This window comes from Saccopteryx leptura, chromosome X (genome assembly GCF_036850995.1).
Source record: "Saccopteryx leptura isolate mSacLep1 chromosome X, mSacLep1_pri_phased_curated, whole genome shotgun sequence".
Taxonomy (NCBI): domain Eukaryota; kingdom Metazoa; phylum Chordata; class Mammalia; order Chiroptera; family Emballonuridae; genus Saccopteryx; species Saccopteryx leptura.
In genome coordinates, this window is record NC_089516.1 from 73657173 (window position 1) to 73681350 (window position 24178).

The window sequence follows — 24178 nt, forward strand, 5'->3', positions numbered from 1 at the left end:
TTTGCAATGGCTATTACCCAGAAGGCTCTTTGCTATTCCAGGTCATGGTCTGAATTTGCTTCTCTTACATACCCACATAAGTTCATGCTGTTTTGCAAACCTTGTTTCTCAGAACTACACTTAGACTTGGCTGACACTATAGTCTCTAAGAGTATGACCTTTCCATATTTGCATATTTATAAAATCCCTGTAGACATTATTCATAAAGACCAAAATCTTAGTAATCTGTAAGGAGACTCTGTAATCAAAACTGTTCATTTATTTATTCATGCTTTATTTATACATTTACTTTTTTATTGATCCCTTTACTTTTTCACTAATCGAACATTCATGAAAGTATCTTGTGCTGGACTGGCTGGGAAAACAGTCATAAGTTATACATTACCTTTGCCCTCAGGCAGTTTGAAGTATACTAAGGGGGTTAAGATATGTATATAAATAACCAACCTACACATTAAATTATAAACCTTGAGATAAGTTGAGAGAAACACACACCAGATGGAGGGAACAACTGAAGCAAATATAGTCCTACTGCTTTTCGTTCTAACTTGTATTCTTGAGGTTTCTTTACTCTTTGCTCTTCATGCTTGAAGCAATAGCAACTTCCTTGTTCTTAGGTAAAGTTCCTTCAGATTTTGCCTCAAAATGTCATTTTGCCACGGAACCTTCTGGAATCCAGTGAGAAAAGCATGTGGGTTGTGGTAGAAGAACAGTGAGGAATACTGATATGTAGGTATTGTTCGATTTTGCACAGCCTTTTGCTCCATGCTCTTTGACTTTCTCTGCACCAATGAAATAAAAAAGAAATAAACTTTTAGTAACGTCATCTGCTCAAGGGACTTACCTTCGGTCTGTGCAAATAAGGTTTCTGTGGTGAGACACAAAATTCACTCAACTTCCTCTTTCAACAACAAATTTGTCAGTTATCAGCAGGATCCTTGTCAACTAGTGTTATATATATTTTTTTATTCCTAGCTCCCTGAAAAGAAACAAGAGTGCTAAATCCGGCAAGTCTCCTGGGTAAGTTACAGCATAGTATCTGGGAATTGGTGGTTTCCTGTGGGAAGTTTGGTGGGAGCATGAAGATCTAAGACAGTGGCAAATGTGGAACCATTGTCCAAATTAAAAATGATCCTTGGTTTCTCATTTCAATCTTATAACAACAAGAGTGATGGTGATTTTCCTTGAGCCTGAATAGAGTACAGAGTTAGGGTTAATGCCATCATTCCCCACTATAACACAGGAGCATGAAGCCTGGGATGCAGCTCACTCTTTTTGGGGGGCTGCGTGTTTCTTAAATCTGGAAGGATAATACAAGTTGAAGAAAAGAGTATATAAAGTAAGACAATATGACAATTTGACATGTTCAGCCAGAAAAAGAAGACTTAAATTTCGGCTCTCTATTATTTACATGGCTGCATAATAAAAGAAAGTTTCTATGTATAAACCCCTTGTTTTGGTAAGTTTAGCTTCATAGATACAGCAACATATAGTTAAGTCCTATCAAAAGAGAAAGAAAGAACTTAAGATCATAGATTTGGGGGCTGAAAGAGTGCTTAGAGATCCAAATTTCTCACGATACAGATGAGAAAACTGAAAGTCAGTGAAGACATCTAAGCTAACTCAGCCAGTTAGTGGTAGTGCTGGAACTATAATCTGTGTCTTCTAAATCATCCTCCCATCCCCTATAGCAGCCTGAATCTCCAAGAAAAAGCTGTAATGTATTTATGACTATGTTGGATTTTAGGTTAAAAAGGAGAACATATCGCAGTTGATAAACTCTGGTGAAATGATTTCATAGTGTATTCAGAAGTATTTATTGATCTTTTGAAAAGTGGTTTTTGACTCAAGTTCAGTTTGATAATAGAGCCCAAAAGAGAGGCATTTATGTCTCAGTAATTATTATCCTCATTACTCTGCTAGCAACCTCTCCAGTTCTGAGCCAAAATGACTGAGTAAAAAAAATAATAAAAAATTCCAGTTGGAGTGTCCTTAGAGGTGGACTGTCACATCAGTCACATCATTTGGTACCAGGATTAATCCAAGTAGAATAATAAGTTTTGTTGTGCCCCCCTTTTTTTAGAGGGAAAGTAGGTAACCTCAGTACCAAGAATCCTGCAAATGGGAACATTTTTATTTTGGTTGTTAAAATGCATAGTGAGTCATGACCATTTCTATTCCTTGTATTTATCTCTTAGCAGTCGTGGCACAGTAAAATTATTTAATGCTAAAAATAAGTGATATGCTGATATACTGAGGCAGGAAATAGTCTAAAGTACACAAATAATCAGGTCATGCATTCAAGGTAATTGCCTGTAGTGGTTCCTGTTGAACATAGGTCCTACTTTGGTCAAAAGTAGTTCTTTAATGGGCTCATTAGGAAAAGTTTTTGAGCTCAAGGTGTATAGTCTGCTGAAATTCTGGCAGTGGTGGAGCATAAGATGTCAAAAGAGTGAGCATATTTCTGAGTAATTTTGAGTGGCTTTTTATAACCAATTGTGTCTGAGGTAAGTCAATTTGTGTCTTAAGAGGCAGGGAAATCTTTAAGCCCTTTGTCACAGTTCTAGAAAAGAGAACAGATCTGTCTGTTGTGAAATCACTTTTTCTAAGGGTTACAATAATCAGGACAATGACGTGCAGGTAGTCTATGCTTTCTTTAAAAACATCCGGTAAAAAGTTTAGTTACATTCCAGATCAGGGATCTTGCAGGACATTTTGTTTTCGTCTAGTTTGGTTCCTATGCATCACAGGCAGAGTAGATGGGTCGATTCACAGAAAGCCAAGAAGCCTTGGTTCTAGCTCAAGTCCTGTCAGTGAGTCACTGTGTATAGCTTTGAAAAAATTGCTTTATTTCTCTGGGTCTCAATATTCTAATCTAAAATAAGGGGAGGGGGGACTTGGAATAGATAGTTTTTAATTTTCTTCCTAACAATACAATGATTTGAATCTAGTGATAAATAATGGGGCCATAATATAATAATCTAATGAGAGGGATTCTTCTGGAAAGATAGTCTATATCTCAAAGGGAACCCAATAACTTGTCAAGGGGCATTATAATTTTTCAAACTAATACTATCATGAGATCCTCAACTTTTATTTTTTAATTAATTTTAATGATAAATTAGGGTACATATGTTCAGAGAAAACATCTCCAGATTATTTTGACATTTGATTATGTTGCATACCCCTCACCCAAAGTCAAATTGTCTTCTGTCACCTTCTATCTGGTTTTCTTTGTTTCCCTCCCCTCCCCCCATCCCCTCTCTCTCCTTCCTCGCCCCTTCCCCACCCACACCCCCCATTACATAGGCAAGTGTTTTGCAAGTAAATTCCTTTAAAATAATAAAAACAGAAAACAAACAAGGGAAAATCATTCTATCTGATTTCTACAATGACAATGTCACTCAATCATCATTTCTTAATCTTTTAAAGCAGCCAAAGTTCCCTTTGAAAAATAGAAAATATTGTCATGGTAAGAACTCTTAGAAAAATCTACTCTATTGCATTAAAGTTTTCCAAGTACTGTGTACTCAACAGCCAAAAACATTTTATAGATGTGTACATGTGTACTTTCATCAATTTGAATTATAGGGAAATGATTTTACTTTCTAGATATATTTACTACAATAAGGAATTTTTTTTTCAAGAGCCACATGTTTCCCACCTAATTTAAACTTTAAGATTTATTACTTCAGTCCTGCTGGCAATCTCTCACAACTTTATTTTTTGAGGGATTTTCTACACCCAGAAAAGTACTGAATTACACCAAAGCTCCATGGAGATTAATCTCTGTACAAGTAAAGGTGAACTGAACTAACATTTATTTAATGTCTACTATATACCAGACCTGAAAATAGATACTTTCATATACATTTCCTATTTAATCTTCACAACAATCTATGTCGCAGGCACTGTGATCCTAATTTTATAAATGAGAATCCCATCTCAGATATATGAAGTGAGTTGTTTCAGGCTAGAAAGATACTGAACCAAGATATGACCCCAGGTCTGCCCAAAGAACATAAATTTTTCTAAACCCAAAATGTCCCAACTGTAAAAATGGCATTTAATCAGGCCTTTTATTTTTTTCTAATGATTTTAAAAATCTAATAAAGATGCATGCACGTAAGTTCAATTCAAGCTTTGAGATATTAGTTTGTGAATAGGCTAATTGTCTTAATTCGTTTAAAAGATAAAAATAATTTTACTTCCTCTAATTTATAGAAAGTATATGTAAACTGGAATAATATATTCATATGTTCATGGGTCATTTAAAGTTGATTTTAATTAATTCAGGAAACAACAGAGTTCCAAATTTCAGTTGTTCATTTTGGCTATGGTTGTAAGTAATTGAATGAAAGACACCATGTTCATGGGGGCCAGACTGCCTTGGGAAATTCATGTGATATTTTTTTTTTGGTTCAGAAGAGAAGCAAAATGTGAAAAAAAAAAAGAAGACAGAGCAATTTAGGTTCCAAAACGGCCTGTAAAGGTTGTCCACTAGGGAGTGAGCGTGGCCTCCATCAGCAGCCTTTCCCTATTTAATTTTCCCTTCACCCAAAACAAGCCCACATGCTGGTACTATCTTAAAAGAAAAAAGAGAAGTGAATTTTATAAACATGTTTATTTAGTGGTATTAATGGCATTATGAGAGATGAAAAGAGGAGGAAATGAGAGGATAAAGCTTAATAAAGTTGCACTAGAAAAACAGCAGTCACTTGCTCTTTGATGCCAGAGGCCTAAGTTCTACCCTCCTTACTCTGTCAGTTGTTAACCTTATATCTTCAAGTTAATTAAGTCACTGTTTTGAGCCTCGTTTTCCTGATTTCTAAAATGGGAATGATATCTTCTGACTTTACTACTTATAATATATACTTTTAATAATAATTAACAGCAGATATAGATGTCATAATAATAATAACTTTATAAAGTGTAAATCATCAAGTTGATTGAGATGGTGTTGGCTGTGTTAACAATGGCAATATTAATGCTGGTGGTATGAATGTCAACAGTTGAGAGAAGCCATGTCCACAAGGTCATGGCAAGTTAAAGCTAAATGGACTGACCTGTGATGGTGCAGTGGATAGAGCACTGACCTGGAATGCTGAGGTCACTGGTTTAAAACCCTGGGCTTGCCTGGTCAAGGCACATATGACAAGTAACTAATGAACAGCCAGAGTAAAGCAAGTATTTCTCATCCCCCACCCACTTGTAAAATCAATGAATAAAATCTTTTTTAAAAAGTTAGGTTTACTTTAATGATCATTCAGTTCAAAAATAAACAAACAAACAAAATAGAAGCAGACTCATAGATATAGAGAGAAGATCGATGGTTACCGGAGGAGAAGAGGTTGGAGGACTGGGTGAAAGAGGTGAAGTGACAAAGAAGTACAAACTGGCAGTTAAAAAATAACCATGGGGTGTAAAGTAGAGCATAAAGAATATAGTCAGAAATATCTTAATAACTCTATATGGGGCCAGTTGGGTACTGGAAATATTGGGAGAACACTTTGTAAAGTGTATGATTGTCTAACTGCTATGCTGTACACCTGAAACCAATATAAAATTTATTGAAAGTAAATTGTAATTGAAAAGAAAAGATCACCTAGTTCAAATTGTCTTATTTTAATAATGAAAGAAATGAAACCCACAGAATGGAAAGGGTATAGCACAACAGCATAAAGATTTGAATTGTAACTAGAATTAGTATTAATATTGGAATAGTAATGGTAATTTGTATTTGATTAGTTAATAATTAATAGTAAATTAGTATTTGAAAAATTAACAGTTAAATTAGTATTTGAGTAGTTACTAGAATCCAAGGGTCTTAGCTCCAAATCCAGTACTCTTTTCAAAATATTTTACTGTTTTTGAGTATTCCCTTTTCTATAACACCTTGTCACATTCAGATCACAACTGTCATAAATAATTTTTTCCAGTACCCCATTCACAGCTCTATTATACTTTGGGCTCATAGAATAAACTTCATGAAGATCTCTGGTTTTGATTCAACACTTACCTAACACCAGATGGACAGTCACTTGCCATATATACATAGTTAGAAAAGTACTAGAACTAGAACCAAGAACAAAAGCTCCTTCATTTTTGAAAGACATTTTTTTCCATAGGAATGCCACTTTAAAATATCTGTCTGTGTAATTGTTTTTGCTTAAGAAAAAATTTAGCTTTTTCTGCTCACAAAGAGCCTTATTACAATGACATCATAAAAGCTGTGACTTTGAGAAACAAACTTAATCCTGATGAAACTCCATTTTTATCATCTATAAAGAGGTATAATAATAACTCAGAGCTCTTACAAGGATTAGAGCGAACATATGAATAGTGTTTAGCTATTGACTGACAGAATGCATATGGACACATTTTGGACTCAATATTTCACTGAGACTTAAGAATATGGCACACATTCTGATGTTACAATAATATAAGCTCACTTTGGTCATACCATTGTGAAACTACAGTATTGAGCACTTGGTTGGAAAAGAAAGTAGTCTTTGAGTAGATGTTATTGGTACCTACTAAGTTCTTGTACTCAGATTCCTTGAATCATATTTAAAGATTTGTCTTTGAGAAAAACATTTTTAGTTATTTCATAAAGTGAAGTTTTTAATTACCAAATTCCCATTTAAGTTTATTGAATTTCTGTTGTATTTTAAATAACAAGCTGAGATTACAGGCTTTGAAGCTCTTATATGTCCATATTTATTAGATTTAAACCTTATTATCCTTGTTTTGCCTATATTTTCCTCAGTAGCAAAGGGAGAAGGACTATGGTTGTTGCTTGGGATAGTAACTCATGAGAGAGATATTAGAAGTAAAATTGCTTAAGGCTTTGATAATGTGTCTATTCTCTATAATCTTCCCTATAGAAATCAATGTGTATGAACTGAACTCCCACTGCATGTGTAACCCCTGTTAAACAAAGCAAAGCATGTAAAAGTCCAAGTTATAGAGACTTCCTTCTAAGACATTCTTGTGCAGCCTGTAAGTTCACTAAGAGTACAAAAAAGAAATAAGTCAGAATATGTTTGCCACATGCAAGAAAAAGATGAGAATTAATATGGGAACTTGAGAAAGGAGGAAAAATACAGATCTCTGAGATGAGATTTAGGGAAAAAGAGTTTGATGAAGATTTAGTCATAACTTTATACCAAACTTTGTTATCAGGAACATCCTTAGGGGCACACATTAAAAGTAATCTTATTAGCTTAAAAATAGTAGCTGATTTTCTGTTCTGATTATAAGATTTGAACTCTGTGCTTCATTTTAGGGTTTAGCTTCTGTCACCAAAGCCTTCTTTCAAGAGAAGAGGTATTCCTCCTCATAGTCCTCATCTTTGGTGTACATGATGTGTACCCTTAACAAAACCTTGCACACTGGAGAAACCAAGAGGCATTTACTTCTATAAGGATGATATTGGAGGTACTAGCAATTCTACTTTTATCTTTGTCTAGGTGATCCAAAATACAGAGCTAGGGTCTGAGGTACAGACTGAGGAAATAGCATTTTAACAGATTATAATTGGGACTGCTATTTATTGTTTGAATGGTCTTACTTAGCTGAGTTGTTTATGCAATATCAGTGAGGTAAAATCATTGAGATTAATCCCTACATGGGCAAGTTAACAATTATTTCAATAGTGTTCTATGTTTAGCCTTGTTCTAAGGTTAGGGAGAAAGAAAGTGAAAGAGACATTAAGGCATGGCATCTGACTTCACAAGCTTACAGCCCAGTGTGGAGACATCCATAAATAGTCAACAACATATGAATTATCATAAAGCAGAATTTTTTTCAGTTAAGGATATTTACTGAATGACTATGTATCAGTCATCCTGCTAAGTTCTGGAGACTTAAAAATGAGTAAGACAAGATTTCTGCCTTCAAAATGGTCATAGATGAGTAAGAAACACAAATATATATGGAAAATTTTAATATGATGCAGTAAGTTTATTTTTTAAAACGATTCTTATGGTGACATGGTAGCCCATATTTGCATTTTTAATACATAATTTTGGTAACAGAGTAAATAAAGAGAGAAATCTTGAGTCAGATAGATCAGTTAATGATTGTTTTAATCTAAAAAGATAAGAGAGAGAAAGTAAGAGAGTGAGAAGAGGGAGATCAGTTAATAAGTGTTTTAATAACCCAGAGTGAGAGAGAGAGAGAGAGAGAGAGAAAGAGAGAGAGGAGAAAGGGAGAGACAGAAAGCATCGTTGACTGAATAAAAGAAAAGGAGTCTAAGATTATTCTAAGAACTCTGGGTCTTGTAACTAGACAAATGGTGGTGGATATGTACAAGACTAGGGACTTTGATGAGTTTTATTTTGAGTATATTTATTTAGAGATATCTGACAGATATTCAACTGGGAAATCTCAGCTAGCATTTGTACATATAGGTTTCATATCCCAGAAAAGGCCAGACCTGTCCATAGAGATGTGAGAGTCATCAAGATATGACTGGCAATTGAAGCCATGAAAGGGAATGATGTTACTCAGCATCCAGGATACTGAATAAGAAAAACCAATAAAAAACATTCAAAGTAACTCAAGAATTTAAAACTAATAAAAACTAGATTTGTTTTTCAAAAGACTGAAAGAGAGAGAGAGAGAGACAATGAAGACCTAAGAATGGTGAACACTGAAAGAATATACAAATATTTTTAAAAATACATGAGAATGACTCAGTATGAATGCATATGTATAAGCGAAAAGAACAATCAAGAAGAAAATGTGATCAAGAAGCCAAGAGCATTTCAAAAATATGGAAGTAGTCAGACTGTGTCCAAGGCAGCAGAGAGGTCCTGTGTGATTCAGCAGCATGATGGTCACTTGTCATCTTTGCTAAAACAGTTTCAGTGAGATTGTGAGGAAATGCACACTACCATGGAGTGCACTGAAGAATAAATATGAAATAAGAAAAACTAAACAATCAGAGTAAAGAACTATTGTGAGTTTATTTAAGAAGAGAAAGAAGGTGACAAAAAGCTAGAATAAGATGCACAAACAAGGTAAAGATTACTTTGGGGAGAACCTTAGTAACAAATATATGACAGAGTGGAGGAGAGCACCATGATTTAGGACTATAATGGAATAATTAATTAGAAATAAAATGGGTTGAGAGCATGGGATTTCATCTTGAGTAACAAGAAAGAGAGCTGCATCGGGAAATAAGAAGAATGTAGCTGTAGATTGTCTGTTGAGAGGAGACAATAAATAAATTACTTTCAACTTGATAACTTTTATTATCTCTGTGATCTAAGAAGTACCTTCTTCAAAGAAAGATGGAAGGTGGGAGAACAGGAGAGAAAACAAAGCTTTAGTAGGGTTATGAAAGTGCTGAAGGACCACTGTGGGGATAGGAGAAGATACAAATCAGAGGTGTGGGGAAAATGCTGGAACAAAAATAGTTTAGCCTGGAGATCATAACTTTAGTTTGGGCATTCCAAATACACTGTAAATCTTGATATTTTTAATACAGTTATTTAACAATTTAGATAGAAAGTATGGTGGTTCCTTAAAAAATTAAGAATAGAACTACCATATGTCCCAGCAATAGCTCTGCTGGGTACCTACTCCCTAAAATTGAAACCATTGGTACATAAAGACACATGCACCCACGTTCATCATAGCATTATTCACAGTGCCCAAGACATGGAAACAAGCAAAGAGTTCCATGATAAAGGATTGGCTAAAGAAGCTGTGGTATATATATCCAATGGAATACTACTACTCAGCCATAAGAAGTGATGACACCGTGACATTTACAACAACATGAATGGACTTTGAGAACATTATACTGAATGAAATAAGTAAATCAGAAAAAGCTAAGAATTGTATGATTTCACATATAGGTTGGATATAAAACTGAGACTCATGAACATAGATAAACGTAAAGTGGTTACCAGGAGGAGGGGTATGTGGAGGAGAGGCTGTGTGGGAAGGATGTAAAGAGGGACAAATACAAGTTTCAAAAAATTATTTGACTTTTAGTAATGGGTATACAGTGCATGGTACAAACTAGTATGGTTACAAGGGTGATTCTCAAACATTTTGAAGTTGGGGCACATTTAAAATCCAACAAATAATTGTAGGCACACTATATACAAATTTCTGAGAAATATGTTATAATAAGTAAGTCAAATATTAAAGAAAAAATATAAAGTCCAAGCGTGCTTTTATGATAATTAAATGAAATAAATATGACAAAATTAATTTATTCTGACATTAAAAAATAATTTTATGTTACATTTTTTGAGTTATGCTTTTTAGAATTCTAAAAAAGAGGGATTAAAAAATAAAAATAAAAAAAGACAAAAAAAATTCTTTTTATATATATAGATACATTCTTAGTAAGATTTAGTAAATTTGGCAGGTCCCAGCATGGATGTGTTAAGTTTTTTCATTCTTGTATTTATGAGAAACATGAGGCTGATGTGTCCTAGCGATTTCTTCAATGCTTGGGCATATATTTGAAGGGCAAACTCTCATTTCCTCATCAATACATTGAAGAATTCCTCTCTTTTTACTCTTAATTGTGTTGAATGGAGAAAACCCCCACCATTCATATCATCTTAACTTGACACCAAACAAAGGATGGAAGAAACTTGCCTCCAGTCTCTCCAGGGACATGGGGGGTAGTGTAAAGTGTAAACAATCCAGCACCACAGTTTAACAGCCTTTTGCAACCTAATCAGGCAAGTGAGGTGGGGTTTTGAGCAGACTGTCAGTTTACAGCCAATTTCCAACACCTCTGTCCCCCAAAAATCTAAACGCCAAAAACTCTGTTGGTTCTTTGGTCCCCAACAGGCACACATTTCTCTGGAATATCATAGGGTGCACCTGGAAATCTTCTAGGGCGCACCAGTGCACCCTGGCACACACTTTGAGAACCACTGGATTATAATAATAGACAAAGGAAAACCATTAGAAGAATCAAAAATTGATGAGGCTTGGCAGTGAGTACGAATTTGAAAAGTTTGGAAGAGAGTGCCTCCTTGGAATGAGAAAGAGGCAAATTGGTTCAGATTGTCAGGGTAGGTGCATGTTATGGGCTTTGATCTGAAAGGCTTTGGGAAAGTTAAAAAAATGTGATGCTTATTAAATATATATTTAAGTGATGCCCTCCAAATCAACCAGAGTCCTCAAAAAACCATAGAAAAAAAGTAAATAGACTTATTTTTCCTTTACGTTTATTTTTCATCCCTGGAGATCTTTGGGAACTACCAATGCAGCCTTCTCACTTTCATTTCAGGGCCCATACATAGGTGGGTAGAAAGTAATTTGCTGATGAGATAAGTGTTCTCTTCAAAGAATAACAAACAACAAAACAAGGGATTGAGATGGTTTTGGAAAGAGGTTGGGAAAGCTACCCTCTTCTTGAGTTTATATATATAATAGTGTTGATGGTACTCTGAGATCTTGAGTTGTGCTGGTTTCTAGTCATAAGATATGCCTGACATCTGTGATTTCTAAATTGATTATTTTTTCCTTCTCTCAGGTTTCCACAGATATGTGTTTTTTTATTTTTATGGATTTTTATTAGGGTTTTAAGACACTGAAAATGGTATACATTCACAACAAAAGAGCACCACTTCATTTTCTTTATGTGTGCATGGTATTAAGGACAAAATGAAATGTATCTCATACACTATGCAGAGTGATGAATTAAAATCCTGTTCACAAGCAGCATACACTATTTTGCATATATTTACTTAATTTTACTTTCATTTCCAAAGTTAATGCTAAATGCCTGGTGCATATACTGTTATCAAGCAATTACTCTCATTGTCTTCTCAGACATATAAACATTTTGCTAAATATAAATCTACAAGTATCATGGTTGCATGTATCAATATTTCAGAAGTGATCAGAACAGAGCAGGATGCTGGAAATTTTTTCTTTCAGATCTTAATGCGAAACAGATTTTCATCTATTTCTTGTTCTTTAATTCCAGAGCAGTGGTCCCTCTCCTTCAGAGTGACGTAATTATATTTATTGGGATCACACTCATCAAAGAAATGAACTCTTTAGTCTGCAATAGGCACCAGAGAGGCTTGCAAAGAAGCAAGTTGGAAATGTATCAAGACTGTCTATAGGATATTGATCAATTGCCAGTGCACAAGATACGTACATACATGTGGTAGTTTTTCTTAAAGTCCCTTAAGAGAAAGGTGATGAAATGATCCCCAGAAAATGTCTCTTTTAATCCAGGTAAATTTTCTTGACTTCACTTCTCTACTTCCCACTTAAATATCCAGTGTATTCAACTCATAAAGTTACATGAGGATATTCTTGAGGCAGTCTCTGATCTTTCGAGGAAACTGAATCACTTCAAAGTCCATACAAGCAGGAATAAATTTGCAAGCTCTAAAATAATACAGCTGCAGTTGGTGTTCCTTAGTAGAAAACAGATGACAGGAGCTAACATAAGTCTGATTGTCAGTGGCACAAAGTTGGTCAAACAGATTTGTAGTTGACAAGTTATTGGAGCTCAGCAAAGACACTGACTGGAGTTTTCCCTGTTGGTCAGCCTTACACATGTGTCTTCTTTTACACTGGAAGTTCATATAAGAATAAACATTGCACAACCTCATGTTGCTTTCACTTAAACTTTCAGCTTCGTTTGGTGAGCTCTCTGCTTTTTTAGCTTCATGGGATTCTTTATGTTCAATGGCATCTACATTCTCATTCTCACATGCTTTTTTCTGTGCTCCTCATATTTAATGTGATAGTAATTGCAATTAGCTCTTTTAGCCTTCTGGAAGGCATCACTTGGGATGAAGTAGTCATCACCTGCACTGTGTCTGGGGTCATAATCATCATCTTCAGTTGGGTCTCTGAGAGAAACCTCAGAAATAGTAATTTTCTCCATCTTTTCAGGGTTTTTGATAACTCCAAAGCCAGGTTCTTCTACCTGGCTCTGCAATTTAGTACCTTGATTGGGCTTATTGATTTTTATGCAGTTTCTGTTTTCATTTCTTCATTAGAGTTGTACTCTTCTTTTTCTTGGTGACCCTGTTCAAATTCATCCTTCTGCATTTTCCTTACTTGAGTTGGTTGATTGGACTTTTCTAAAACATCATCACATTGGGTATAGCCTTCTTCCTACTTGATGTTAGAATGCTCTTTGAAAAATTATCTCTCTCTTTCTTGGTTATCAATGTGGGTATCAACTTCACCTTGTTCTTTTTCCTCTTTCTCTTCTCTATTAGGAATGTTTGGATCCTACTCTTGGTTTTCTTGATCACTAATATTTCACCAAGTTTGACGCTCCTGTTCAACAAAGGACATGAATTATTTATAGGCTGTTCTTGACTTCTCTATGTCTTTGTTAAGCTTTCTTGTTGGTCAGAATCTATAGTGGAACTAAATAATGAGCAAGGGAATCGATGTTCTCTGGCAGTTTGTTTGTTTATTTTTTTTCTTTCTTTTCAGATTCACTCATATCTTGTTCCAATGTACCTTCAGCTGGTCTAAACTCCAAAATCTTACTTAACTAATTTTTGTTTTTCTCTTGATCCTGTAGCCCCAGCTCTTAGTTGGAACTCTGGTCCTCATCCACTGACTTGTCATGATTTTCCTCCTTTGACTTCTATACTGAAGATTTTTTAGCCTTATGGTACCCTGCTATGAATAGTGTACTTTCCTTTTCATTTTCTGCATTTTGAAACTTTAAAATAAGCACCATAGTGTCCTCAGGTGTTACTAACATTTCAGTCTGTTAGACGGAACTCTAATAATCATAAGTTGGTTGGGAATAATTAGAATAGCACCATGTATTTGTCCTGAGCTCCAGAGGAGAAAAAGTGGAGTAGAATTATGTCCTGTGAAGAGAGACTGGGGTTTGTTACTTTAGGAAAAGAGATGAAAGGACAGCTTCCAAGGTCCCTCTGCTGAGTCATTTTCTCACAGTTCAGATGCCATTTTTCTTGGGTGGAGCACTAAGGCACACTTTTTATAAATTGAAAAGATTAGGTGAAGGGAATGTTGATGATAATAGTCCAATTATAAGATAAATTTTTAGGGAAAGCAGGCAACAGAACTTTACTAAGTGATATATCAGGGTTTGCATTTTTGAATAATGCCTCTAAATAAGGATTTAAAACTATTCTGTATGTAATTCAATTAATTTATACTACTTTTTTTGAGTGCTTACTAAATAATAGCATATGTCTTGACTATATGGCGATGAACAGAACATACCTTGTTATGACACTAATGGAGCTAACAGCACAGTTGGTGAAATAGCCAATAAACATGTAAAAAATTCTAAATTACAAATGTTGATGCTATTGAAAAAATAACAGAGAGTATGAGAATATGTAATGAAGTGTTGGACTACCTAGATAGGACTAAGAGTGAAAATCTCTTTGACCTGAAAACTGACATTAAAAGAAGTCAGACATGTGAAGATCTACTGGAAAAGAATTCCTGATAGAAGAAACAACATGTGAAGAGCACTTAGTCAAGAACAAAAGTTTGGCTTGTTCTAAAAACTGAGACCATTTCAATGTAGTTAAAACATAGAGGATGAGAAAGAGAATTGTACGAGGTAATGTAGAACGACACAAGAGTCATATTAGGTATAGCCTTAAGGCCACAGTGCGAAGTTTTGTTTTAATGCAACAGACTACCAGCAAATGATTTTAGACAGGAAGATAATATAATAGCTCAAAGAAAAATCACTTGGACCATAGTGTGCAAAAGATAAGAAGAGGTGAAGAAATGACATAATTCCTGTCATCAAGGAGTACAAAGTGTAAGTAAAGTAAAATATCAACAGAATTTCAATAAGTGTGGTAAATGCCATGACAAAGATAACAAGAGTATGAAGACAAGCATAGGTTTCCATTCTAATACACCATCACTACAAATGCACATTTTGTGACTGTAGTGCACTTTATTTTTTTTCCATTTTTTTATTCATTTTTTTTAGAAAGGAGAGAGAAGGAGAGAGAGAGAGGAGAGAGAGAGACAGAGAGAGAGAGAGAGAGAGAGAGAGAGAGAGAGAGAAGGGGGGAGGAGCAGAAAGCATCAACTCCCATACGTGCCTTGACCAGGCAAGCCCAGGGTTTGGAACCGGCAACCTCAGCATTTCCAGGTCGACGTTTTATCCACTGCGCCACCACAGGTCAGGCATAGTGCACTTTATTTAACCTCCTTTGGTCTGTTTACTTATTTTTGATATGAAAATAATTATAGGGCTTTTATAAAGATTAATTAGATAATATGTAAAGAGTACTTAGGCTATATGTAAATGACAGCCTAGTCGTAATTAACCCTTTGAATAGTACGAATGTTCATGTACATCCTCATGCCTTCTGACCATCCAGAGTACAATTGTAATAAAATATTTATTTTAAAAATGTGAAAGGCAACACTAAATAAAGGCAAATGCATGTTCTTTTTTTTTTTTGTATTTTTCTGAAGCTGGAAATGGGGAGAGACAGTCAGACAGAATCCCGCATGCGCCCGACCGCGATCCACCCGGCACGCCCACCAGGGGCGATGCGCTGCCCACCAGGGGGCGATGCTCTGCCCCTCCCGGGCGTCACTCTGTTGCGACCAGAGCCACTCTAGCGCCAGGGGCAGAGGCCAAGGAGCCATCCCCAGCACCCGGGCCATCTTTGCTCCAATGGAGCCTTGGCTGCGGGAGGGGAAGAGAGAGATCCAGAGAGGAAGGAGAGGGGGAAGGGTGGAGAAGCAGATGGGCACTTCTCCTGTGTGCCCTGGCCGGGAATCGAACCCGGGACTTCTGCACACCAGGCCGACGCTCTACCATTAAGCCAACCGGCCAGGGCCAAATGCATGTTCTTTTTGTTTCCATAAATTGGTTATCAAACCATCATCATTTTAAGTTAATAAAACTGTAACTGTAACTGTAACTAATTTCATTTAAAGAAAACCCTCACTCCCAGAGGTCAGTGAGCATGGAAAGAACTCACTACTCAAAGGGTTAATGTTACTGTTAAATACAGTATGAGGAATAAACTACAAGGGGCAAAACTGGATACAGGGAGGACACTAAGGCATCTGGCACAATTGTCAACAGGAATGATGTCAATGGCTTGGATTAAGATAGAAAATGTACATATAGAGTGGACATGGATTAGAGAGCTTTTTAAGAGGTAGCATCACCTGGTTTCCACTTGCATATGGACAAAATGTAGTGATAGAGGTTAAATCCCCAGTTTCCAGCTTGAATGTCTTGGAGGAGAGTCGTAGTATGGACTAAGAAGGGGAACTCGGACATGAGAGTGAGTCACCAATATCATACCTCATTCTAAGAGAGGAAACAAAAAATACATCTAGATTGAAGGGGGGAGATATTGACAAAAGAGGGGGCAAAAACCAACCAGAAAGAGTAAACAATAGAGGCTTAGCCAAATAGACAAAGACAGAGGCAGAGACTGAGACAGCGAGAAGGTGCATACCCTGACTTTAGCCCTTCTATTCAGCCATTTTCTGTTAGTGGCTTAGGTTGTTTTCCTTTCTTAAATGTCAGAAATGTCACAAGTTGTCCACAGCAAGCTAAATACTTCCCCTTTGAAAATTTATATTTCTGCCTTATTCAAAACAAAGTCCAACAGCATCTCATTACCATAAATATTTTACATTTTATTGTAACTGAACAGATTTGAGGGAAAAAGTATTTCTACATTTTTTTTAAGTCCAGAATAGAAGGGGTTTTGAAAAGCAGACCATGCAAATATTTAAACTCACAGTAAACTCTATTGCAGAGGTATAAGAACCCAGAGAGATAAAGAAGTTGTGAACTTGACCTCCAGCTTGTTGTTTTGGCCTAATAGAGCTCTGTTATTTAACACAAAAGTGGAACAGAACATGCCTTTACTAGTAAGTTTCACTTACTACATCAGTGAAGCAGAAAGAAATACTCATGTCTGTAAATTGTGGAAGTAGACATGTGATTTGGGTGTGTGTGAGCTCTTCTTATTTCTTCAAATGGAAATGTACTTGCTGTAGCTCCGCATGCTCTTTCATAGCCTTTGCATAGATGCTAGATGAAAGTGGAAGCAGTGCCAATACTGGTTAAGAGGGATTGGTGACATGTGTGGGAATGAGTGTTCAGTTATATCCTGATGGCCTAATGAGAGTAATCTTAGTGTTATAAGATAATCAAATTCTTTATGAGATCAGAAGGTGTCACAACAAACCCCTTTCTATTTAAGTAGTTCCTCTTGATCAGGGAGAGGCAAGTGGTATAGTGGAAAGAGTGTAAACTTTGAGTTAAGTTAAGCTTAAGAGTAGATTTTTTTTTTTTTACCATTTTCTACCTTCGTTACTTCAGGCAATTTACCGAATCTCTTTGAACCTTAGTTTCCACATCTGCACTATGAGAGTAATAATAAAACCTACCTTGACGGTGGTTGTGATAATTATAATAGATGATGCATGTAAAAATTCCATTGCAGATACTAGGGTATAGCATTGATAGTCAAATCATGATGATTATTTCCTGTCTTTTCACTGGTAGCACCCCTCCATCTTCTTTTCTATGTCATACATTCATAAGCAAGAAGACTGCATGAATCTGTAGAACAAAACACAGAGAAGTTAAGTATAAAGAATGGGACATAAGGGACAGAACAAAGTAAAGCAGAGTTTAGAGTAATGGAAACTCATACTGTTGGCTCTCTTTTACTTGTGAATTAATCACTTGGAATCTTGTTATTTTATCCTATTTCCTGAAGTCAGACTTAAAAATATAGAAAACCATTCTGCTTAGGTACAAGGAAAATCTAAAAGCAGACCTCTTCTTGTTTTTTTATGGCATTTTAATTTATTTTTAATTACAATTAATAGTTAATATTATATAATTTTCAGGAGTATAATATAGTTGTTAGATATTTAAAGAATTTACAAGATAATTCCTCCAATAAGTCTAGTACTCACCTAGTATCATACATAGTTATTAATTTCTATATTATCTATGCTGTACTTTTTGGAAACAACCAATGAATGCACAACTAAGTTGAGCAACACATGAATGCTTCTCTCAATCTCTCTTTTTCTCTCTGTCTCTAAAAAATCAATCAATAATAATAATAAAAAAACTCATACAACTCAACACCAAAAACAAGTCAATTAAAAAATGGCTAGAGGAACTGAATAGACATTTCTCCAAAGAGGATATACAGATGGCCAATAGACATAATAAAAGAGGCTCAACATCAATAATTATCAGGGAAATGCAAATTAAAATTACATAAAATATCACCTTACACCTGTCAAAAAGGCTATTATGAATAAATCAACAAACAAGTGTTGGCAAAAATGTAAGAAAAGAAAATTCTCATGCACTGTTGATGAGAATGCAAATTAGTGAAGCCACTATGGTGAACAGTATGAGTGTCTTCAAAAAATTAAAAATAGAACTGCTTTATGACCCAGTAATTCCACTTCTGGGTATATTAAAAAAACAAACAAACAAATTCTAAACAGCCTGACCAGGCAGTGGTGCAGTGGATAGAGTATCAGACTGGGATGTGGATGACCCAAGTTCAAAACCCCAAGATCTCCGGCTTGAGTGCAGGCTCATCTGGTTTGAGCAAGGCTCACCAGCTTGAGCCCAAGATTGCTGGCTTGAGCACGGGCTCATCTGGCTTGAGTGGAAGCTCACCAGCTTGAGCGTGGGTTTTCTGGCTTGAGTGTAGGATCATAGACATAACCTCATGGTTGCTGGCTTGAGCCCAAGGTTGCTGGTTTGAGCAAGGGGTCACTCAGTCTGCTGTAGCCTCCCAGTCAAGGCACATATGAGAAAGCTATCAATGAACAACTAAGGTGCCACAATGAGGAATTGATGCTTCTCATCTCTCTCCCTTCCGGCCTCTCTGTCCCTATCTGTCCTTCTTTCTAATTCTCTCTCTATCTCTGACAAAAAACAAACAAACAAAAAACACTAAAACTCAAAACACTAATAAAAAATACATACACCCTTATGTTCATTGCAGCATTATTTACAATAAACAACGTATGGAAACAACCCAAGTGCCTATCATTAGATGAATAGATAAAAAAGTATGGTACAAGCCCTTGCAGGTTGGCTCAGTGGTAGAGCATAGGCCTGGCATGCAGGAGTCCTGGGTTCAATTCCCAGCCAGGGCACACAGGAGAAGCGCCCATCTGCTTCTCCACCCTTCCCCCTCTTCTTCCTCTCTGTCTCTTTCTTCCCCTCCTGCAACCAAGGCTCCATTGGAGCAAAAAGTTGGCCCAGGCGCTGAGGATGGCTCCATGGCCTCTGTCTCAGGCACTACATTGGCTCTGGTTGCAACAGAGTAACACCCCAGATGGGCAGAGCATCACCCCCTGGTGGGCATGCCGGGTGGATCCCGGTTGGGTGCATGCGGGAGTCTGACTGCCTCCCCATTTCCAACTTCAGAAAAATACAAAAAGAAAAGAAAAAAAGTGTGGTACATATATGCAATGTAACATTACTTGGGTATAAAAAAGTTTAAAATCTTAACATTTATGACAGCATGGATGGACATAGAGGGTATTATACTAAATGAAATAATTCCATTAGCGAAAGACACATACCATATGATTTCATATATGTGTGGAATTTAAAGAAAAAATAAACAAAATTGAAACCAACACATAGATACAGAGAACAGACTGATGGTTGCCAGAGGGATAAAGGGTCCAGGGGACTGGGTTGAAAAAATGATGGGATTAAGAAGTAGAAATTGGTAGTTGCAAAGTATTCATGGGGTTGTAAAGTATAGCATAGAGAATATAGTCAATAATATTACAATAATTAAGTATGGTTGCAGATATATCGGAGCAAAACCAATTTTTTTTGCATAACAAAGGAAACAATCAACAAAATGAAAAGACAACCTAACAATTGAGAGAAAATATTCACTATCAATAAATTTCATAAGGGTTTAATACCAAAACTTATAAAGAACTCATGCAACCTTAACACCAAAAATAATCCATTTAAAAAATGAGCAGAGGACCTTAATAGACATTTGTCCACTCTTTTTCTTATAAACTTAAAATAATAATAATAAAAATAATAACAACAAAAACCTTTATTTGACCCAAGGAATAACCTCACTGCATTATTTTTTCTACTTCTAACTTTAAGTTTAAAAATATTCTTGCAATATAAAAAGAATCTGTTTGCAAAATGTGTCTTTGAAAAGAAAATAAATGATAAAAAGAAAAATGAGTATGAAGGTTAGGCACCTGTCCTCCTATTTGAAGTCACAGATCTCTATTTCATGGCTTTGTTGCCTTAACATACCTTCTCTCTGGGCCTTGCTTCTTGTACCTGAATTACATGCAGAGTGAATCAAATGATTTTCAAAACTCCCCTCTAGTCTAAAATTCTACAAGTAAACTGAAACAAAATATTGAGTTTATGCCCTGACTTGATAGGTCAGTTGGTTAGAGTGTTGCCCTGATATACAAAGGTTGTGGGTTTGATCCTCAGTAAGGGCACATACAAGAACAGATCGATGTTTCTGTCTTGCTCTTTCCTCTTTTTTTCTTCTCTATCTAAAATAAACAAACGAACAATGAGTTTGTTCCTTTTCTGCTATACTTATTTGTAGGCAACCTGCATAAATCCACAGACAGACCTTTAGAAGCCCTGAAAATATTACTCTATATTCCCCAAGCCTTACATATAATACATAATTAAAACTGTACTAAATCATAAACCAAGATGAAAGAAGTCCAAAAGTCTTTTACTTTTTGTTATGATTAGTTTAATGAAAAAACAAAAAAGCATTAAATCTCAAATTGTTTCCAAAAAGTGATTTTGGTGACATGTTTTACTGGTGACCTAATCATATTTACTTTGACTGTTGGATAATATGACATTTCCATGATGTCACGCTAGTACAGAATTCTCCTTAGACAAAGAATTACTCTCTTCTTTTTCAGACCATATAAGGCAAAATATCCCAGTTCAGCTTTGAAATTCATATATGACTAAATTTTTAAAATATAAATTTTTAATAAAACCCAACCAAAAGAGAGACATCAAGTTTATGAGACCACAAGCTATTGTGATAGAATAATGAGAAGGTAACATTCCCACACCTTGAACATCTACCAGGATACTAGCAATGCAAGCTTAATAGAGGCCAGGCTGTTTTCTAAGTGCTGTGGTGCTAAGGTAGGAAGTCAAAGTAGCAGACAAAAAAGAGACAAAGGGACATAGAAAAAGAAGCTTGATTTCTATCAGAGTAATTGAGAATGAGTGAACAGTAATCACTTTAACCAAGGCTTGCGACAAGACAGATTTGGGCACACACATGCATGCATACACACACACAAAACAGGATCAAATGCCACACCCTTTTTTCTGTGATGAAAACAATAGACAAAGTGTTTCAGGACATTGTTATCTGTGAAAGACAGATTTCATTGTCTGGGAGGGCAATTTTAGAACAAGTCCATGTTCTTCTAACTAATTCATTGAGTGACCTTAAATCAATAGTATATTTTTCTCTAGCATTTGTTTCTTCATCTGCAAACAGGTCACTCCTAATCATATAATTCTATATTCTATATATTTTCAAGTAAAATATGAAGCTGGGTGTTGGCTAAAGAAATGATTAACCATTATACTCTTTTTTTTTCCTTTGCTTTGGGCAGGAATCTTAACTCTACGGCTTACCTTAATGAATATACTGAAATATTCAAGATGGATAGCAACAGTACTAGCAATGTTGCCCCTTTCTGCAATACCACTAATTTGACATTTCAATACACCCTCTATGCAACCACCTACATTCTCATATTCATCCCTGGTCTTCTGGCCAACAGTGCAGCCCTGTGGGTTCTATGCCGCTTTATCAGCAAGAAAAATAAAGCCATCATTTTCATGATCAACCTCTCTGTGGCTGACCTTGCTCATGTGCTGTCCTTACCTCTCCGGATTTACTACTACATCAGCCACCAGTGGCCTTTCCAGAGGACCCTATGTCTGCTGTGGTTCTACCTGAAGTATCTCAATATGTATGCCAGCATTTGCTTCCTGACCTGCATCAGCCTTCAAAGGTGCTTCTTTCTCCTCAAGCCCTTCAGGGCCAGAGATTGGAAGCGTAGGTATGATGTGGGCATCAGTGCTGCCATCTGGGTCATCGTGGGCACTGCCTGTTTACCATTTCCCATCCTGAGAAGCACAGACTTAGCCAACAAAACTGAGTCCTGCTTTGCTGATCTTGGATACAAAAAAATGGAAACAGTGCCTTTGGTTGGGATGATTACAATTGCTGAGCTTTCAGGATTTGTGATCCCCGTTGTCATCATCGCATGGTGTACCTGGAAGACTACCATATCCTTGAGACAGCCACCAAAGACTTTCCAGAGTATCAGTGATAGGCAGAAAGCACTGCGGATGGTTTTCATGTGTGCTGCAGTCTTCTTCATATGCTTTACTCCCTATCACATCAACTTTGTTTTTTACACCATGGTAAAGGAAACCATCATTACCAATTGTTCTATTGTCAGGAGCACATTGTATTTTCACCCATTTTGTCTATGCCTTGCAAGTCTCTGCTGCCTTTTAGATCCAATTCTATATTACTTCATGGCCTCAGAATTTCGTGACCAACTATCACGCCACAGCAACTCTATGACCCGTTCCCGCCTCACGAGTAGGGAGAGTGGTTCATCAATGATTGGTTAAAAATAAAATAACTTTTCAATTATGACTTGGTTTAACTTTTTTTTCAAAGACCAAAAGATCATCCAAACAATTTCTTGCATAGAACTTAGGAAACAACATAAATAAATGTCCTCTTGTGTAATATTTGTGGTCATAGGGGTGTGATGGTGGAAGCAAAGCATGAAAAATATGGGAAAGAAATATTGGATTTACCTGTTTCCTCTTTGAAATTCAAGGCACTTCCTAATTAAGAGACCTAGATAAAGATTTCACAGATGTTTTCCAACAAATGCAAATGGATATTTTACTTTATATACATCTTCAGTAAATATTATATTGTGGTTTTTTTTGTTTTTTTTCTTTCATTTTTTTTTTTTTGAAGCTGGAAACAGGGAGAGACAGTCAGACAGACTCCCGCATGCGCCCGACCGGGATCCACCCGGTACGCCCACCAGGGGCTATGCTCTGCCCACCAGGGGGCGATGCTCTGCCCATCCTGGGCGTTGCCATGTTGCGACCAGAGCCACTCTAGCGCCTGAGGCAGAGGCCACAGAGCCATCCCCAGCGCCCGGGCCATCTTTGCTCCAATGGAGCCTTGGCTGCGGGATGGGAAGAGAGAGACAGAGAGGAAAGCGCGGCGGAGGGGTGGAGAAGCAAATGGGCGCTTCTCCTGTGTGCCCTGGCCGGGAATCGAACCCGGGTCCTCCGCACGCTAGGCCGACGCTCTACCGCTGAGCCAACCGGCCAGGGCAATATTATATTGTTAATGCAATGCAATTAATGAATTTTTTCTATTTATAAAAAGAAATACTTTATATGAAGAGATTAATTTGTGAAAAAGAGTAAAAATATCCTGTATTTCTAAGAAATAAAATGTGCAGGCAAAAGGGACTGAAGATTGAGGCAATGTGTGCATAAATTTTAGAACTACAAACCTACTTGATTAAAGGGCAAAGGAATTTTTTCATTCACTGCAAATGTATTGGATGCTTATTGTATTCTGGTTTGCCACTTTCTTAGGTACTTTCCACATATAGCATCTTCTCAGGCCCTTCTAATGAACTTGTAGAAGTTTCCAATATAACTAAATACATGAAACTTCAGGAAGGCAAAGCAAATTGTCTGGAGATAATTAATGGTAGGTCAAAATTTATCCTGTATACAACACATATGTTTAAGTTATTGAATTCATTTGTGCTGTTACTTTTACCAGGTCAATACTAACTTGACTTGAATGGTGATGACACAGACTAAGACTAAGCCATATAAGACCAAAAGCATTTTTATATAGTTTGCCTGAAATCAACTGAAAAGTCTGTGAATTGTGGGAGTAGGTGTCAGGCTTTATATTACAAGGTATCAAGTGATAAATAGGTTATTCTAATACTGTCTTGATCTACATAGACCTGATGATCAGGGGTAGAGGAAACCTAAATAGTTTATTACTTCAAAAACATATTTTAAAGCTTAATGTAGGCCATGCAAATCTCATAAATAGATTAAAGAAAAAAA

General features: G+C 36.3%; 1 protein-coding gene and 1 pseudogene across 2 annotated transcripts; one reads left to right on the forward strand and one right to left on the reverse strand.

Moving 5' to 3' along the window:
• The first annotated feature begins 910 nt into the window (after positions 1–910).
• LOC136385558 (putative P2Y purinoceptor 10) lies at positions 911–22709 on the forward strand. Of its 2 annotated transcripts, XM_066356587.1 has the most exons (3): positions 927–1020; positions 7289–7329; positions 21652–22709. In XM_066356587.1, exon 3 carries the CDS (start codon positions 21701–21703, stop codon positions 22685–22687), a length of 987 nt encoding a protein of 328 aa, XP_066212684.1. In that variant the 5' UTR covers positions 927–1020; positions 7289–7329; positions 21652–21700; the 3' UTR covers positions 22688–22709. The 2 variants fall into 2 exon arrangements, with proteins under 2 accessions (XP_066212683.1, XP_066212684.1); XM_066356586.1 differs by lacking the exon at positions 7289–7329 and having other exon boundaries at positions 911–1020.
• On the reverse strand, positions 11919–13729 carry LOC136386371 (SPARC-like protein 1 pseudogene; annotated as a pseudogene).
• Positions 22710–24178: the final 1469 nt, after the last annotated feature.

Coding starts and splice junctions, on each gene's coding strand:
- LOC136385558 (XM_066356586.1), top strand. CDS start 21,701: ATGGATAGCAACAGTACTAGCAATGTTGCCCCTTTCTGCAATACCACT.